Source organism: Oncorhynchus mykiss, chromosome 16 (genome assembly GCF_057628025.1).
Source record: "Oncorhynchus mykiss isolate SJ-2025 chromosome 16, ASM5762802v1, whole genome shotgun sequence".
Lineage (NCBI taxonomy): Eukaryota > Metazoa > Chordata > Actinopteri > Salmoniformes > Salmonidae > Oncorhynchus > Oncorhynchus mykiss.
The window spans coordinates 25,211,634-25,231,355 of NC_143037.1; the positions used below are offsets into that span (position 1 = coordinate 25,211,634).

The 19,722-nt window shown below is 42.4% G+C and overlaps 1 protein-coding gene across 1 annotated transcript; it reads right to left on the bottom strand.

The window, feature by feature from the left end:
- Nucleotides 1-121: 121 nt before the first annotated feature.
- On the bottom strand, nt 122-2,562 carry LOC110492860 (dickkopf-related protein 3-like). Its single transcript, XM_021567335.3, has 4 exons — nt 2,287-2,562; nt 1,090-1,264; nt 553-754; nt 122-219 (listed from the first exon to the last, which is right to left on the bottom strand). Exons 1-4 carry the CDS (start codon nt 2,449-2,451, stop codon nt 159-161), a joined length of 603 nt encoding a protein of 200 aa, XP_021423010.3. The 5' UTR covers nt 2,452-2,562; the 3' UTR covers nt 122-158.
- Nucleotides 2,563-19,722: the final 17,160 nt, after the last annotated feature.

A 19,722-nucleotide genomic window follows, 5' to 3' on the forward strand; every position in this document is an offset into this window, starting at 1 on the left:
TAAAATATACAAAATGGCAACAAATGTAAAAAAAAAAATTTTTAAACGTTTTTAAAAAGACAGCCTATTTGTTGATATTTACATTATAGTACATACAGTCATATCGGTATACACACGATACTGACATAATAAATAACTGGTTAATTGATCAGTGTTCATCAAGGCTTTGGGGCTTGACAGGTCCAACTTGTAGTGTCAGGGTGGTAGAAAAACTCCTTCCTGGAGAAACAAGGAAAAATGTGGTCAGAATCTGTCTAACATCATGCCATAAACGACACAGATCATGGGTTGTAATTATTACTGTATGACCATCGATGTTGCAATGATTTAGATAGTCCTCTGCTGCACAGGAGGCTACTGAGGGGCGAACAGTTCATACTAATGGCTGGAACGAAGCAAATGGAATGGCATCAAACACCTGGGAATCATGTGTTTGATGTATTTGATATCATTCCACAGCAGTCATTTACCACAAGCCCATTCTCCCCAATGAAGGTACCAGCAACCTCCTGTGCTCTGCTGCCATTCTTAAGTCTTTTATTGTGTACTCACTCTCTCCATTTGGGCTCAACAGCGCCACGACACAGCAGGCCTTCATCACATGGGCAGATCTGGTTGATGCTGAACGCTAGGCCGCCTTCGGGAACGAAGCAGCTCTCATCTCGCAGCAGACGCCGCTTGCACAACTGCTCACCGTGATGACGGGCACAGCACATAGACTCGCCGCAGTCCCTGTCTACTTTACACCTAGCACCTAGACAAGACAGAGCCAAACAGTGAATCATTTCATGAAAGTGAATAATAATTAAATGAATGAATTAGTTAATGAAGGCATGAATCATACAAATCACTACTTGATCAATTAGTCCGTAAGCATCCTGTCACCCTGTGGTCATCATGAAACATTTCTCTCTTGTATTATTATTTGAAATGTGGACAGGTGCCAGCACTCAGTATAGCAAAAAAAAAAAAGTAGCACAACAGTTTTTTTTTATTTTTATCACCATGAGGTACATTTACTTAAATAAACTGTACTGTGTCCACCACAAATGTTCAAGTGAGTCGCAATGCCCTTGTCACTTAGCCTACCCTCTTGTCCCTCAGAAATGCGCCGGTGGCACTTCCCAAACATGCAGCTGAGTCCTCGGACACACTGGGCATCTCTCCTGCAGTACTGGCCCTCCCCACGGAGAGGAAAACACAGGCCAAAGTGACGGTCACAGGAGAAGCTTCGACCACAGGCGCGGTCATGGTCACACACACCCTGAAAAACAAAGCAAGAGCTTAGAAACTGTGATAATGATGACACACACCCATAAGCAAATCATTGCATTCACATCTGGTATAACATATACTCTCTTGAAGCAAATATTAAAGTAATGGTAGTTGTCATGTTTTATGGGAAATAAAGTGAAAATAAGTTGTGTTATTAAAGACTGAGCGAGATGTCGTTGCAATGGGCCCAATACAAGATCGCTCTCACAGAGTAACTGCATGTGCGCTTCCCGCGGATAAAAAAAAAAGTGTTAGTATTGGGAGCAAAACAGCGGAGAAGTTTAGCCTAAGGCTTCAATGCTCTTAGATGTTACGGAAATTGACCCGATTATCGTGTTCACTTCATGCACGCAACTTCATTGTGCTGAGTCTACATTTAGGTTTGCTTAACTGGATTTGAGCTAGTTGAAACCAATGAATGAAAACCAAGAAAGGAAACCAAGGAAGATCAATGGTGATACACTGAGAACCATCTAAGTAAATAAAACCATTCAGAGTGTTGCTGCCCATTTACTGCTGCTGTGATTGAGAGCCATTATCAGTCGAAGATTGGTGCTCTAAGGTCCTAATTTTTTCGAACCACTTCCAACACAATACAAACAGAGAAAGCTACTGGAATAGAGTAGCGCCGTCACTAACATGCTAATGTGCCATTTACAACTCTGGAGTATTGACAATGGTTCAGCTATTACTGAATACATCCAGCCTTTATGCTTGACTAAGCTACTTCCCGAATCTTGAAATGTGTGTGGTTTTTATCTGGACAAACAGATAGAGACAATGTGTCGTTGACTTTTAGCAAATTGCATTCTTCGACCAGATTGACCATGTGAAAATGCTACAAAAGCAGATACACATGTGTGTCAATTCAAGCTCAGGTAAAATAGCAAGAGATTACCACTTCATTAATTAGGAAATTCAAAAACATTTCAGAACTCCTTCAGTAGGACAAAACCTGTTTAAGCAAACAAGATGCTTTCAAACACAATAAAATGATGATCTGAGTCTTACCGAGGATCCTTTGGTGTTGACTGGAGGGGTGTTCTCCATGAGAGCCATGGGTCCTTTCTTGGGGGGACTGTGGGGCATGTTGAGCATCCAGGCCCAGATACGGCCCTGGGCCAAGGGCATACACAGCCAGAGAGACAGGAGCAACAGAATCTTGGTTGACATCATCTCCACAAAACGTGCAATTAGGTAGGAAAAGAGAGAACGAGAGAGGAAGAGAGAAAAAAAATGAGCTTGTCCGAATGGAGTTGAAGAGGTATTGAGACGGAGAGAGAAGAGAGTTTCCAAAACGGAGGGTATCAGCCTATATAGATGTCCTGTGTGTACAGTCTAGGCAGGAGGGTTTGATATCAAGCTTCTCTTGTGCCCCATGGCTTATAAAGGCTCTGGAGGCCCCTCTCTCTCCCCCCTGCTATGCTGTTTGTTCAAGCCACAATGTGGGAGGAGACAATTAGTGGTTAATGGCTTAACTAAATTGACTGAGACACCCCATACAACCAGAAAAGGATGGCAGAATTATCAGCTGCGGAGGCAGAAAGGGGGAGAGTAGGGGTGTTGGTCCAGGGGTGGGGTAATGGGCTTGATGGATTGACAACATTGACAACAGGGGCCACACAATGGAGCAAGACAGGCACCTTCAAGGCTTATCTCACTCAGACAAACAAGGTGGGGAGTGTGAAGACAAAAGCAGACAGAAACGACATGTCACAGATTCATGGCCTGGGTCATTGAGTGGCAGCCCCACAGGGCCAACGCAGTTGACCCTAACTAGTGGCCCTCTGTGCTGGACAAGGGCCCCACACTGGGAGTAATTTGCTTCAGTGCACACTGCAGACGACCTCCAGATCTCATTAAACGTAATTATCATCAGGGAGGTTGGAATACAAACTCTGGCAGGACGGCTCGCTTTCTCAAGCTGCCATTTAATAGATGTTGGTCCTCTTGTGTCTTCCTCCCAACTTTTTACACATTTCCAGAGTTAGGACACTTAATAATACTAATTTGGTTATTGTATATGATCAAACTTCAAAATAATATTGTTGATTCAAATTATCCCCCCCAAAATAAGCAACTGACAAACAAAGATTAAAAAAAAGAGGTCTCCCGATGAAGACCAAAGAGTAGAGATGTTGTGTTACAAAAGGACACGGTTTTGTCTACTACTAATTGCCTTAAAGATGATAGGCAGTTGTGGTTGCCTTGCATGACAGAGGCAAAACTCTCATGTATAATAACCACAAATGTCAAAATCATCAAAAAATATTTTCTAATACTTGTTTTGTTTCAATAGCTCAACCAAGCACACCTTAAATGACTTCTAGGTATTCAACATAAACAAAATATATTTCACCCAGATCTGATAAAAACTTTTTTTGTCGCTCGGGAGAGCCATGACATTGAAGTATGACCTACTTGATTCACTATCTCTTAGCAATTCTGGGCAGCTAAAGATGTTGTGTGTCCAACCTTAAGCCCTCTGTTTGGAAAAAAGACTGACATTTAATATATGTGTATTTTGAATTTATAAAAGTATTTTCTTTGTCTGTTTACAACCTTTTTTCTCCCCATCTTACAGATTCCCTTTCTTGACTTTTGATGCAGCAATCTTCAGACCAAAGTAAGTCTAATTTACAATGTGCTTTGCAGCATGGCTACCTGGAGTGAGTTGTTGTCTGTTTCTTTAACATCTGGTCTTTTTCGGGGGTTTTTTCTTCAGTTTTATGCTAGGGCCCAACTCTGGTTACCTAAGCTAACAGATGCGGATGTTGCTGACTATATTATCTGCTCTGTGGGTGACAGTATCAATCTATGTGTTACTCACATATCTGTCACAACTTTAATTACGTATTTGGACAGACTGGAATACAGAGTTTGGCAAAAAACTTGACTGTAACATGATTACCATACCCTTTACAGCATAGAGCAGAGATTTTCCTTTCACCCTGACTCCCCTTACTCTCCCTGTCCCGCTCTTTCTTTCCCTACCCTCCTGTCTTTCCCCATCATTCCATCTTCTAGAGGCAGTGCAGTCGATCTCGCCTCATCTGTTCTGGTTTTGGAGGTGGCAGTTAATGAGGGACACTCAGCATGCCTGTGTTTGGCCGTTTAGCACTAAATGGATAACATCACTAAATCCCCAGCCGTTGGTGCACCAGAGCTTACTGCCTGGCCCCAGAGGCCCGGGAGGAGCCTTTATGTAGAGCTCTAACTCCCACCTCATTTAGGGAGTCAATTATACTGAACAAAAATACACTGAACAAAAATATAAACGCAACATGTAAAAGTACTGGTCCCATGTTTCATGAGCTGAAATAAAAGATCCCAGAAATGTTCCATACTCACAAAAAGCTTATTTCTCTCACATTTTGTGTACAAATGTAATTGCATGTCTCATGTTTCAGCATGATAATGCACGGCCCCATGTCGCTATTCCTGGAAGCTGAAAATGTCCCAGTTCTTTCATGGCCTGCATACTCAGCAGACGTGTCACCCATCAAGCATGTTTGGGATGCTCTGGATCGACATGTACACCAATATGCAGCAACTTCACACAGCCATTGAAGAGGAGTGGGACAACATTCCACAGGCCACAAACAACAGCCTGATCAATTTGATACGAAGGAGATGCTGCATGTGGCAAATGGTGGTCACACCAGATACTGAATGGTTTTTGGATCCACACCCCTACTTTAAAAAGTTATCTGACTAACATATGCATATTTGTATTCTCAGTCATGTGAAATCCATAGATCAGGGCCTAATGAATGTATTTCAATTGACTATTTCAGTCTATTTCATAGACTACCATTGCACTGTTGTCTCTCTTCAAACTTTCCTTGTCAATTCATTTGATAGACTAGGCCAACGTTGTTTAAGCTTCATCCTAGGCCTAATGCAGCTTTTTGATAGCCTACAGCCAGGATTTGAAGGTGGGCCTACACTCTAAAGGGGTTGTCTTGAATTTGACAGTATCTTCCAGGCAACATGTAAAGCAGGTTGGCTGCTAGAAGTAAATTGTTTACACATTACAGAATTTAAATGAATATTTGGTATTTTATATCACTTGCACTTCTAGAGGCTTTAACAAAGGCTTCCAAACTGGCAGCAACTACAGGACAAAACAGACCAGGACAAGGCAAAATGCTCAACAATTCAAGGTTTAAGACTTGCCGCCACTCCAATATGTCCCCTATACACTTTACATTTCATGGGGCACTATAACCACCAGGAGTTAAATTAGTCACACTCATTGGTGCAATAGCCTCTTACAAGATATGCCTCAAATATGTTAATGAGCCAGAAACAACAATACCACAAGTGGTCAAAAGGTTTCTGGAGCTCCAAAGATATGATACTATGAGGTGGATTTACAGTAACATTCGAAATACAGCAATTTTCACACAATGCACCATCATTTACAGCACAGTAACATGTTTCAGAACTTTTTGGTGTTGATAGTACCAAAAATGACCTTATAAATTACAGTTTTCCGTTACTGTGTAGGATTTAAATACGATTCTGGGAAAGGAGAAATGTGATTTGCTTATGTGTCTTGAGTTGTTCCGGTGGCTTTGATTGACAGGTCCTTTAATGTGTGTGTGTGTGTGGGGGGGGGGGGGGGGGGGGGGGACTCAGATAGAAAGAAGGACTGGTAAAACTGAAATGAGCATAACAAAAAGTGTCATGATGATCAGCATATGTGTGAGGGTTAGGAATGACGACAGATGCCAGTTTTGTGTTTCCTCTCTCATTAAATGGGATGCAACTGAAGAAAAGGTTGTTCCTTTCATAATTGAATCATCTTAGAATATTTTCAGTAGCTTAAGCTATATGTTTTCATTCTCTTTATGGCGTAGCCAACTCTCTAGCCACTTTAAACAACTCATTGCCAGTGCCACTGCCTTCTCGGAAGCAAAGAGAATGACCACGGAAGCAGGCACTTGTGACATTATGCGAATATTAAAAAGTGGGGGAAAAACACATCGGACTTGGTGTGAATGGTTTTGCGCTTCGAAATCAGAATTCAGATTTTATTTTTAAACAACCCAGTTGGTGGGAAAAGGCCTTTACTTGATTTCTCATCCTTGGTGGTTACCAGGTTTGTCATTACCCTCCAAACATTAAACAATGTTATTATAATACTGTTGTTGTAGGTTTATTGTAACACTTGTATAATATTGTATGACTTTTTATTTATTGTTGACAGAAATCTGTAAATGGTTCAGTTGGCAAGTTGAAAAATAACCCCCCCCCCCCCCCACTGGGAACGCATTGGTTGAATCCATGTTGTTTCCACGTCAATTTCAATTAAATCACGCTGAACCAACGTGGAATACGCGTTGAATTAACATCTGTGCCCAGTGGGCGACTCTTGAAAAGTGGACTGCGTACAATCAGTCAAATGTGAACACAGTTCGAGACACCTTGTCAGTTTGGTGACATGTAGAAATCCATTTTTATTTGATTTGTCCCATGCACCGAATACAACGGGTGTGGACTTTACTGTGAAATGCTCACTTAGGAGCCCTTCCCTACGACGCAGAGTAAAACAATGAATAATAGTAACACAAAAGGGATACAATATATACAAGAATTAAGCTATATACAGGGAGTACCAGTAACAGATCAATGTGCAGGGGTACGAGGTATTTTAGGTAGATATGTACATGAAGGCAGGGTAAAGTGACTAGACATCAGAATAGATCATAATACGAGTAAGAATAAAGGACAGAGTCTCAGCAGCATGTGTTGAGTGTGAAAGTGTGTGTATGTGTGTGTTTCGTGCGTATGTAGTGGTTGATAACCAATTGCAAATAACTTTAGCGAAACAATTCACTTATTTACAGTTAGTTACTGTGGCTGCTGCGTCAGTCTTTGCTCCAAACATAATGCCGCCTCCCACAAATGTATGTTGTCTCCACTTACAAACACCGAAATAAAAATGTCAAAAATGTTTTCATTTTGATGTTTGCAACAGCTCTACTTTCCAAGCATTTGGGCTGCAAGACTTATAGCCTATAGACACATTTTCATTTGAGATCTTGTTTATTTCTTTATGTTGCAGCCTTTCTCTATGTAGCTCATATCTGAAAGTGTTTTCGGTCTCTGCTTCTGGCAGTCAAGCATTTATCAAAACACAATGGCGCAGCCTCCCTCTATCCCTTCTCTTCCTCTCTCACTATATCTATCTCTATATCTCTCTACCTCTAATGAGTTGGTCATATCTGTCAATATTTGGAAAGGTCTGGGCCTGATCTTATCAGTGGGCTGTTTTGCACACAAACAAGGGCGCCTCAACAATGGAATTACTAGCCTTACTACGACTCCCACTCCCCTCCTCTATCACGTCTCTCCACGCACACAAATCTGATATAGCCACCCTCACCAGCTATAGTATGTATACACTCAGGCCCACACACACATACACACGCAGGCATGCACGCACGCACGCACGCACGCACGCAGGCACACACACACACACACACACACACACACACACACACACACACACACACACACACACACACACACACACCTGTTGAGTTATTCCCAATCTCCAGCCAGATAACTGTCTCCAAACATTCTCAGCGTCATCTCCCCCCACCTTTCTCCTCCCTCCCCAGCGTTAATGACCATGTTAATGGGGTTCGTAATGAACGTGGTTGCTGTCACAATCAACACTGGGGTCGCACTCCCAATTAGGCAATAACAAATAGAGCCAGGCAGGGTGATTTGTCCATTGTAATGTACCTTGACCCCTGGGGGGAGAACTAAATGGCAAGGGCATGTGTGTATTCAGCATTGAAATGAATGGTAAATCATGTATTGTGTCATTTTGGAGTCACTTTTATTGTAATTAAGAATAGAATATGTTTCTAAACACTTCTACATTAATGTGGATGCTACCATGACTGCGGATAGTTCCTGAATAAATAGTGAATAATGATGAGTGAGAAAGTTACAGACGTTCAAATATCATACACCCAAGACATGCTAACCTCTCACCATTGCAATAACAGGGGAGGATAGCCTTTTTTGGGGGGGACTATCTGTAATCACGGTAGTATCCACATGGATGTATTAGTGTTTAGAAACATATTCTATTCTTATTTACAATAAAAGTGACTCCAAAAGTTCACAAAACAATTTTTACCATTAATTTCGATTGGACACAAAATAATCTGAAACACAACCAAAACAAACAGCAAATGCATTCAACAAGTTTGTAGATTCACAAGCTTGATGTAATCATTGCGTGCTAGGAATATGGGACCAAATACTAAACCTTTCAGTAATTTAATACACATATAAAATAGGGGGACTATGTACAAAAAGTATTGTAATTTCTAAAAGGTTCACCCGAAATGGGTGAAAATACCCTTTTGGAGCTCACAATATACAGTACCAGTCAAAGGTTCGGACACACCTAGTAATTCAAGGGTTTTTCTTTATTTTTTAAAACTATTTTCTACATTGTAGAAAAATAGTGAAGACATCAAAACTATGAAATAACATATGAAATCATGTAGTAACCAAAAAAGTGTTAAACAAATCAAAATGTATTTTGTATTTGAGATTCTTCAAAGTAGCCACCCTTTTCCTTGATGACAGCTTTGCACACGCTTGGCATTCTCTCAACCAGCTTCATGAGGTAGTCACCTGGAAAGCATTTTAAGTAACAGGTGTGTCTTGTTAAAAGTGAATTTGTGGAATATCTTTCCTTCTTAATGTGTTTGAGTTCAGAAGATATTTGGTAAAAGACCAAGTCCATATTATGGCAAGAACTGCTCAAATAAACAAAGATAAATAACAGTCCATCATTACTTTAAGACATGAAGTCAATGCGGAACATTTCAAGAACTTTGAAAGTTTATTCAAGTGCAGTCGCAAAAACCATCAAGCCCTATGATGAAACTGGCTCTCATGAGGACCGCCACAGGAAAGGAAGACCCAGAGTTACCTCTGCTATAGAGGATAAGTTCATTAGAGTTGACTGCACCTCAGATTACAGCCCAAATAAATGCATCACAGAGTTCAAGTAACAGACACATCTCAACATCAACTGTTCAGAGGAGACTGTGTGAATCAGAAGAAGATACTTGCTTGGGCCAAGAAACATGAGCAATGGACATGAGACCGGTGGAAATCTGTCCTTTGGTCTGACGAGTCCAAATTTGAGATTTTTGGTTCAAACCGCCGTGTCTTTGTGCGAAGCAGAGTAGGAGAACGGATGATCTCCGCATGTGTGGTTCCCACCATGTAGCATGGACGAGGATGTGTGATGGTGTGGGGGTGCTTTGCTGGTGACACTATCAGTAAATTATTTAGAATTCAAGGCACACTTAACCAGCATGGCTACAGGAGCATTCTGCTGCGGTCTGGTTTGCGCTTTGTGGGACAAACATTTGTTTTTCAACAGGACAATGACACAACACACCTCCAGGCTGTGTAAGGGCTATTTGACCAAGAAGGAGAGTGATGGAGTTATGCAACAGATGACCTGGCCTCCACAATCACCCAACCTCAACTCGATTGAGATGGTTTGGGATGAGTTGGACAGCAGAGTGAAAAGCATGATTCTGTATGTGTTATTTCATAGTTTTGATGGCCTCACTATTATTCTTCAATGTATAAACTAGTCAAAATAAAGAAAAACCCTTGAATGAGTAGGTGTGTCCAAACTTTTGACTGGTACTGTATATATATATATATATATTTATATATTTATTGTTTATACTGTATGTATGTCTTGGGATTAATATATTATTTATTTGTATGTGTTGGGCTTTGGCCAAGATGATACTTTACAAAGTCATTATATTGGTCCAGTCGATAATTCTATACTGTAACTTCTAATAGCAACTGTATCCACCGGCGAATTGGGAGAGAGTCGGGTGAATAAAATCTAAGAGCCAACATCTTTTTGCGTCAGTGCTGCCTGCCAGTAGTCATCGCCTCTGATTGATTGAGATTCAAGGAGCTTTTATCGTTAAGTAACATAGTGGGTGCAATGCATTAAATATGCACTTCAGCATGAATTTTGTAACTTTGTCCCAGAAGCATTTAAATGCATGGCACTTCCACATTAGAATGAAGGAATGTGCATACCTGATTTAGGGGACACAGTGAACAGTTGGGAGTTGGGGACAATTTCATCGTAAAACTTTTTCTTGGTGTTATATCCAGTCTGTAAACAAACTTAAGGTCATATTTTTCCATATTCTGTTCCAGTTACATGGTTGTTCAGGCCCCTTTTTTCTCAATTTCCGCCTGAATGACGCGCCAAAAGTAAACTGCCTGTTGCTAAGGCGCTGAAGCCAGGATATGAATATAATTGATACCATTAGAAAGAAAACACTTTGACGTTTGTAGAAGAAAGGAGAAAATCCAAAGAAAAAACCATCCTCTTAGAAAGGCAAGTTGGAAATTAGCTCCCTATGCAATTCATATGGCTTCCACAGGGTGTCAGCAGTCTATGTTCAAGGTTTTAAGCTTGTAGCTTCAAAAATGAATAAGAAATATCAGTTTTAGTACAGGGACACAGTCTTGGAAATTCGTGTTTGCGCGCGCCATTAAGACAGTACGCACCTACTAAAATCGGTTTCCTATTGAACATACTTCTTTTCGTAAGAAATATCATAGTTTGATTTCATTTTAGGGTATCTGAGGAGTAAATAGGAATGTATTTTGTCTTGTTGAAATAAAGTTTAGGGGTAGATTTTTGGATTCCTTTCTCTGCAAATCGAACGAGTGGATTACTCAAATCGATGGTGCCAACTAAACAGACTTTAGCGGGACGCCTATCCCTAATTAATGCCTAGCTCAGAAGACAAGCTTTCCAGGAATCGTTTATATATTATAGATATCAGTCCTTTCTGGAGACCAAATCATGTATTTATAAATCCCATCATTGTATGGTTTGGTAGTTGAATATTCCAAGGTACTCCATAGGCCAGCATAGATTACGTAAATTGTAAATATAAAAAAAAGGTAATGTCTGGTAATGTCCTGTGTGGCACAGTTGGTAGGGTATGACTGTCAGAATGTCAGTGGCATGGGGTGTGATAAGAAAATGGTTACTCTCACTTCTCTAAGTCCCTCTGGATAAGAGTGTCTGCTAAATTGCTGTATTTCTACCTTTGAAATGTTCTCAAACCTATACTGGCAAGAGTATGGATTTCACTTTTGGACCATTGGGGGATGCAGAAGTCTGCCCTCTAGATCACAATGCATCATTGTAAAATTATATTGGTGATTCCCCTTGCATTTTATTGTTTTTGGTTTCAGTTTGGACTTGCCTTCACCTACTCAACATGGCATCTTATTGGCTGGTTTGCGTGGCTTGCTTATAAGGGAGGATTTTTCAGTTAGAATTGTCCCAGTTAACAAGCACCAAACCAGCGGTAAATTGTTGGTTGCAAAGCACTGTACGTCAAAGTGATTTTTATACTCCCAAGTGATGATTTGAATGTAAAATTTATATAAATTTGTTTGCAAATGTTATTCGAACATCACACATAAGATGCAGCGTTTTTGTGCATATTTGTTGTGCCTTTTGTTGTAGAGAATTCCAGCTAATGCTAGCTAGTAACTTACTGTGTCTGGTGGGGGGATTGTATATTTTTACAGTGTGTGTGTGCAACCGATGTGAAATGACTAGCTAGTTAGCGGTGGTGTGCGCTAATAGCGTTTCAATCGGTGAAGTCACTCACTCTGAGACCTTGAAGTAGTGGTTCCCCTTGCTCTGCAAGGGCTGTGGCTTTTGTGGAGCGATGAGTAACGATGCTTCGTGGGTGTCAGTTGTCGGTGTGCAGAGGGTCCCTGGTTCGAGCCCGGCGAGGGGATGGACTAAAGTTATACTGTTACATTGGTGCCGTGACCCGGATGACTGGTTTCTGCGGAAAAGGAGAAGGTCAAAAGAGGGGTGAGTGTAACCGATGTGAAATGTTGGTGTGCAGAGGGTCCCTGGTTTGAGCCCGGGTAGGGGCGAGGGGATGGACCAATTTTATACTGTTACACGTGAGTACAGAGTTGGATGGTGAGCCGTGCATTGCATGACGTGCAATTTTGTGCTGTTTTGTGCTGAATAAATCTCCATGGCTGGTGCTACAAGTTGGAGTTTACGTCGATGATTGATTGTACACAACGCAAGAAGAGTACTGTTACAGTGGTGCCGTGACCGCTCTTCTGGATCGGATCATCCTTCGCTGGTTTTCCATCTCAGAACTTCGCTGTGGTTGCCGTTCGAGAATCAGTTAAGATGTTGCTTGTGCAGTTTATGGCGATATCGCATTTCACCACAAGAGGGAGCTACGGCAACATTTTATTTTTTATTACTGAAATTTATGATTTCTCTGAGACTTTCTATACTGTTTGGGACTTTAACTTCACAGATGTACTATATAACTTTTGTGTTACTTGTTTATTTGCAATTCTAACGTATATCTGATATAACTAGTGTGATTTTTACCAGTGTACTAGATATAGGTTAGTGTGTTTTAGTGTGTTGATTTCCCATTAGTAAGATGGAACGTGTTGGGAGAGGCAGGGGTTTCCTGACATTTAATCTGTCACCATCTGTTGGTAGGGGTTCAGCCAAAATTCCAGTTGCTTCTACACCTATGCCTAAACTGGAGGGTTTTGAGTTCTGATGATAGCTTCCCCATGGAAACGCCCAAGGATGTGAATGAAAGAGGTTTGCCAAATATAAGGAGTGGGGAGGTCTCCATGGATTTCATAACAGACATGGTACAGGCTATTTTGTAAATGACATCGCCAAAGTCGAGGATCGGTAGGATGGTCAGTTTTTACGAGGGCATGTTTGGCACCATGAGTGAAGGATGCTTTGTTGCGAAATAGGAAGCCAATTCTGGATTTAACTTTGGATTGGAGATGTTTGATGTGAGTCTGGAAGGAGAGTTTACGGTCTAACCAGACACCTAGGTATTTGTAGTTGTCCACAAGTCACTTGTCCACAAGTCAGAACCGTCCAGAGTAGTGATGCTGGACGGAAGGGCAGGTGCATGCAGCGATCGGTTGAAGAGCATGCATTTAGTTTTACTTGTATTTAAGAGCAGTTGGAGGCCACGTAAGGAGAGTTGTATGGCAATGAAGCTCGTCTGGAGGGTTATTAACACAGTGTCCAAAGAAGGGCCAGAAGTATAAAGAATGGTGTCGTCTGCGTAGAGGTGGATCAGAGACTCACCAGCAGCAAGAGCGACATCATTGATGTATACAGAAAAGAGAGTAGGCCCAAGAATTGAACCCTGTGGCACCCCCGTAGAGACAGCCAGAGGCCCGGACAACAGGCCCTCCGATTTGACACACTGAAATCTATCAGAGAAGTAGTTGGTGAGCCAGGCGAGGCAATCATTTGAGAAACAAAGGCTATTGAGTCTGCCGATGAGGATGTGGTGATTGACAGAGTCGAAAGCCTTGGCCAGGTCAATGAATACGGTTGCACAGTATTGTTTCTTATCGATGGCGGTTAAGATATCGTTTAGGACCTTGAGCGTGGCTGAGGTGCACCCATGACCAGCTCTGAAACCAGATTGCATAGCGGAGAAGGTGCGGTGGGATTCGAAATGGTCGGTAATCTGTTTGTTGACTTGGCTTTCGAAGACCTTAGAAAGGCAGGGTAGGATAGATATAGGTCTGTAACAGTTTGGGTCAAGAGTGTCCCACCCTTTGAAGAGGGGGATGACTGCAGCTGCTTTCCAATCTTTGGGAATCTCAGACGACACGAAAGAGAGGATGAACAGGCTAGTAATAGGGGTTGCAACAATTTCAGCAGATCATTTTAGAAAGAAAGGGTCCAGATTGTCTAGCCCGGCTGATTTGTAGGGGCCCAGATTTTGCCGCTCTTTCAGAACATCAGCTGACTGCATTTGGGAGAAGGAGAAATGGGGAAGGCTTGGGCGAGTTGTTGTGGGGGGGTACTGTGCAGTTGACCGGGGTAGGGGTAGCCAGGAGGAAAGCATGGCCAGACGTAGAAAAATGCTTATTGAAATTTACAATTACAGTGGATTTATCGGTGGTGACAGAGTTTCCTATCCTCGGTGCAGTGGGCAGCTGGGAGGAGGTGTTCTTATTCTCCATGGACTTTAGTGTCCCAGAACTATTTTGAGTTTGTGTTGCAGGAAGCAAATTTCTGCTTGAAAAAGCTAGCCTTGGCTTTTCTAACTGCCTGTGTATATTGGTTTCGAACTTCCCTGAAAAGTTGCATATCACGGGGGCTTTTCGATGCTAATACAGAACGCCATAAGATGTTTCTGTGTTGGTTAAGGGCAGTCAGGTCTGGAGAGAACCAAGGGCTATATCTGTTCCTGGTTCTACATTTCTTCAATGGGAAATGCTTTTTTAAATAGCCAGGCATCCTCTACTGACGGGATGAGGTCAATATCCTTCCAGGATACCCGGGCCAGGTCGATTAGAAAGGCCTGCTCGCTAAAGGGTTTCAGGGAGCGTTTGACAGTGATGAGTGGAGGTCGATTGACCGCTGACCCAGTGATCGCTGAGATCTTGGTTGAAAACAGCAGAGGTGTATTTAGAAGGCAAGTTGGTTAGAATGATATCTATGAGGGTGCCCGTGTTTACGGCTTTGGGGTGGTACTTGGTAGGTTCATTGATAATTTGTGTGAGATTGAGGGCGTCAAGCTTAGATTGTAGGATGGCTGGGGTGTTAACTGCTTTGATATAGGGGGCGCTCTTTTAATTTTTGGATAAAAAAAACTTCCTGTTTTAAGCGCGATATTTTGTCACGAAAAGATGCTCGACTATGCATATAATTGACAGCTTTGGAAAGAAAACACTCTGACGTTTCCAAATCTGCAAAGATATTATCTGTGAGTGCCACAGAACTGATGCTACAGGCGAAACCAAGATGAAATTTCTAACCGGAAATGCCCCAGATTTTGAAGGCGCTGTTTTCCAATGTCTCCTTATACGGCTGTGAATGCGCCAGGAATGAGCTTACACTTTCTGTCGTTTCCCCAACGTGTCTGCAGCATTGTGACGTATTTGTAGGCATATCATTGGAAGATGGACCATAAGAGACTACATTTACCAGGTGGCCGCTTGGTGTCCTCCGTTGCAATTATTGCGTAATCTCCACCTGCGTGTATTTTTCCATTTTCTTCAGAGGAGAAACCCAACTGCCAGGAATGACTTATCATCGAATAGATATGTGAAAAACACCTTGAGGATTGATTCTAAACAACGTTTGCCATGTTTCTGTCGATATTATGGAGTTAATTTGGAAAAAAGTTTGGCGTTGTAATGACTGAATTTTTTTTATTTTTATCTTAGCCAAACGTGATGAACAAAATGGAACGATTTCTCCTACACAAATAATATCTTTGGAAAAACTGAACATTTGCTATCTAACTGAGAGTCTCCTCATTGAAAACATCCGAAGTTCTTCGAAGGTAAATTATTTTATTTGAATGCTTTTCTTGTTTTTGTGAAAATGTTGCCTGCTGAATGCTAGGCTTAATGCTATGCTAGCTATCAATGCTCTTACACAAATGCTTGTGTAGCTATGGTTGAAAAGCATATTTTGAAAATCTGAGATGACAGTGTTGTTAACAAAAGGCTAAGCTTGTGAGCCAATATATTTATTTCATTTCATTTGCGATTTTCATGAATAGTTAACGTTGCGTTATGGTAATGAGCTTGAGGCTATGATTACGCTCCCGGATACGCTAGAGGTTAAGCGTGTTCCAGTTTAGGTCACCTAGCAGCACGAGCTCTGAAGATAGATGGGGGGCAAACAGTTCACATATGGTGTCCAGAGCACAGTTGGGGGCAGACGGTGGTCTATAGCAGGCGGCAACGGTGAGGTGAGAGACTTGTTTTTTGAGAGGTGGATTTTTAAGTAGAAGTTCAAATTGTTTAGGTACAGAGCTGGATAGTAGGACAGAACTCTGCAGGCTATCTCTGCAGTAGATTGCAACACCACCCCCTTTGGCCGCTCTATCTTGTCTGAAAATGTTGTAGTTAGGGATGGAGATTTCAGAGTGTTTGGTGTTCTTCCTACGCCAGGATTCAGACACGGCTAGAACATCCGGGTTGGCAGAGTGTGTTAAAGCAGTGAATAAAACAAGCTTAGGGAGGAGGCTTCTAATGTTAACATGCATGAAACCAAGGCTATTACGCTTACAGAAGTCATCAAAAGAGAGCGCCAGGGGAATAGGATTGGAGCTAGGCACTGCTGGGCCTGGATTCACCTCTACGTCACCAGAGGAACAGAGGAGGAATAGGATAAGGGTACGGCTAAAAGCTATGAGAATTGGTCGTCTAGGACATCCGCAAGAGAGAGTAAAAGGAGGTTTCTGGGGGAGATAAAATAGCTTCAAGGGATAATGTACAGCCAAAGGTATGGTAGGATGTGAATACAGTAGAGGCAAACCTAGGCATTGAGTGATGATGAGAGAGATATTGTCTCTAGAAACATCATTGAAACCAGGTGATGTCATCGCATGTGTGGGTGGTGTAACTGAAAGGTTGGATAAGGTATAATGAGCAGGGCTAGAGGCTCTACAGTGAAATAAGCCAATAAACACTAACACAAGCCAATGTGCTTTTGGTTTTAGTTTGGTCTTGCTCAACATGGCATCTTATTGGCTGGTTTGCGTGGCTTGCTTACGAGGGAGGATGTTTCAGTTAGAATCGTTCCAGTGAACAAGCACCAAACCAGCAGTAAGTTGTTGGCTGCAATGCACTGTACGTCAAAAGTGATTTTTATACTCCCAAGTGATGATTTGTATGTACAATTTATATACATTTGTTTGCAAATGTTATTCGAACATCACACATAAAATTCAGCATTTTTTTGTACATATTTGTTGTGAATTTTGTTGTAGAGAATTCAATCTAATGCTAGCTAGTAACTTACTGTGTCTGGTGAGGGGGGTTGTATATTTTGTACAGTGCGTGAGTGCAGAGTTGGATGGTGAGCTGTGCATTGCATGACATGCAATTTTGTGCTGTTTTTATCAGGTACTGTCACGATCGTCGTAAGAAGCAGACCAAAATGCAGGGTGGTATGTGATCTTGATGATAATTTAATAAAAGAAAGAACTGAACACTGAATACAAACTATACAAAACAATAAACGAATAACGAACGTGACGCTATAATGAGAACTGTGCTGACACAAGCAACTAACATAGACAATCACCCACAAAGTACCCACAGAATATGGCTGCCTAAATATGGTTCCCAATCAGAGACAACGATAGACAGCTGCCTCTAATTGAGAACCAATCTAGGCAACCATAGACATACAATTTACCTAGAAAGGAAACAGCCCTATAAACATACAAAACCTCTAGACAAGAAAAAACACATACATCACCCATGTCACGCCCTGACCTAACCAAAATAACCAGGAAAACAAAGAATACTAAGGTCAGGGTCTGACAGGTACAATGTTAACTCTTCTGCTCAGAACTCACTTCGTTACTCCTCCACGGGGCGAACTCCTTTCCAGTGCGTCCTGGGACACCAGCCGGCCCTGGCTCCGTGGACTCTGAGCCAGACAGAGAGGTCCCGACATGCAGAGGAGGTGTGGCACGCCACCCACTTGAGGCTCCAGCACGCTGTCCACCATCAGAAGGACGAGGTGGACTGCCACCGCAGTGAGGCGCCCCATGTTCCATCCTGGTGACTACATCTGGCTCTCCGTTAGGAACCTCCCACTCCGCCTGCCTGCCCTGCCGGAAGCTGAGCCCACGGTTTGTGGGGCCCTTCAAGGGTTGATGAGGTAACTTACCGTTTACAACTCCCCACCAACTACCGGATCTCACCCTTTTTTCATGTTTCCCTCCTCAGGCCGGTGGTTCCTGGTCCCCTTGCTGATGCGACACCCCTCCACCTCCCCTGGACAACAATGGGTCCCCTGCCTACGCTGTCAGGCCCCTTCAGTACCTGGTGGACTGGAAGTACAGCTCAGAGGAGTGCTGTTAGGTTCCGGCGGCCGACATCATGGACCCCAACATTGTCCGGGATTTCCATCTCCGCCATCCGGCCCGCTCCTTGCCCTCGGGCCATCCTCCTGGCCGGCGTTACGCTTCGGGGCCGGGGGGCTATCAATATAACACCACATTCCGGACGGTCGAGGAACAGGGTCATCTACTCCTCTCTCTGGCTCTCGACTAACCACTGGGCCTGGCAATCCGCATAATGCACACCTGGACTTCATCATTGTCTTGATTACTTCCTCTTTATTTAGCCCTCAGTAGCCTCAGTCTTCAGACAGTATATATGGCTACTTGCTAAAATATCAAGACAGCTGGAACGTTTTAATTCCACAAGAGAATCGTTTAGTTTTTTAAACATAATTGTTATCTTTAGAATTGATAAGCCCATGGATGTAAAATGAAAAGCAGGACCCACAGGAAGCAGGAACCACAGGGAAACCAATCAATCAAATGTATTTATAAAGCCCTTTTTACATCAGCCGATGTCACAAAGTGCCCACCCATTGGTCGCTACCCACCCAGAAGACCCTCTCTATAAACCGTTCCCCCTTCCCCCAGGGACAGACCATTTATAATGAGTTTCTGGAGAGTGAATGTGTACTTCAGTGTAGAGTGTAGCAATGAAAGAGTCTTTCGTTAATTATTTTCTATATTATATAAAAACATATGAGTAACACTTGACTTACAGCCAACCAGTATAAAGCTTTATTAGCCTACTTGTTACATGCGTGTATGAGCCTCAATAATGTCTTATTATAAAGCTTATAATATGTTATTGTATATCTCTCTATGTATGACATTTAGGACTCAAGGTGTGTGCTATTTAATCAGGATAATTTTGAGATGATCATAAAACATTATAAGGGTGTCATAGCTGCTTATGACAAGTCTTATAATGGATCATTGCCGCATCATAATGTTCTCTCAAGGGGAAAGCTGATTTATTTGTCCCTAGATAGGCCTGATGATTATTTTGACAATAGGTAAATTATTTTGAGAGAGTGAAGACAAAAGAATGTTACATTCTTCAAGGCATAGGTTCTCCTTCACTGCAGCCGACGTGAGGAAAACATTTAAACGTGTTAACCCTTGCAAGGCTGCAGGCCCAGACGGCATCCCCAGCCGCGTCCTCAGAGCATGCGCAGACCAGCTGGCTGGTGTGTTACGGACATATTCAGTCAATCCTTATCCCAGTCTGCTGTTCCACATGCTTCAAGAGGGCCGCCATTGTCCCTGTTCCCAAGAAAGCTAAGGTAACTAAGCTAAGCTAAGGTGACTACCGCCCCGTAGCACTCACTTCCGTCATCATGAAGTGCTTTGAGAGACTAGTCAAGGACCATTTCACCTCCACCCTACCTGACACCCTAGACCCACTCCAATTTGCTTACCGCCCCAATAGGTCCACAGACGACGCAAGCGCAACCATACTGCACACTGCCCTAACCCATCTGGAGAA

Excerpts from the sequence above, each read along its gene's own strand:
- LOC110492860 (XM_021567335.3), bottom strand. The coding sequence starts at position 2,451 with ATGATGTCAACCAAGATTCTGTTGCTCCTGTCTCTCTGGCTGTGTATG. Across the intron at positions 1,265-2,286 it reads TCAACACCAAAGGATCCTCG|GGTGTGTGTGACCATGACCG; the intron begins GTAAGACTCAGA and ends TTTGTTTTTCAG. Across the intron at positions 755-1,089 it reads CATTTCTGAGGGACAAGAGG|GTGCTAGGTGTAAAGTAGAC; the intron begins GTAGGCTAAGTG and ends TGTCTTGTCTAG.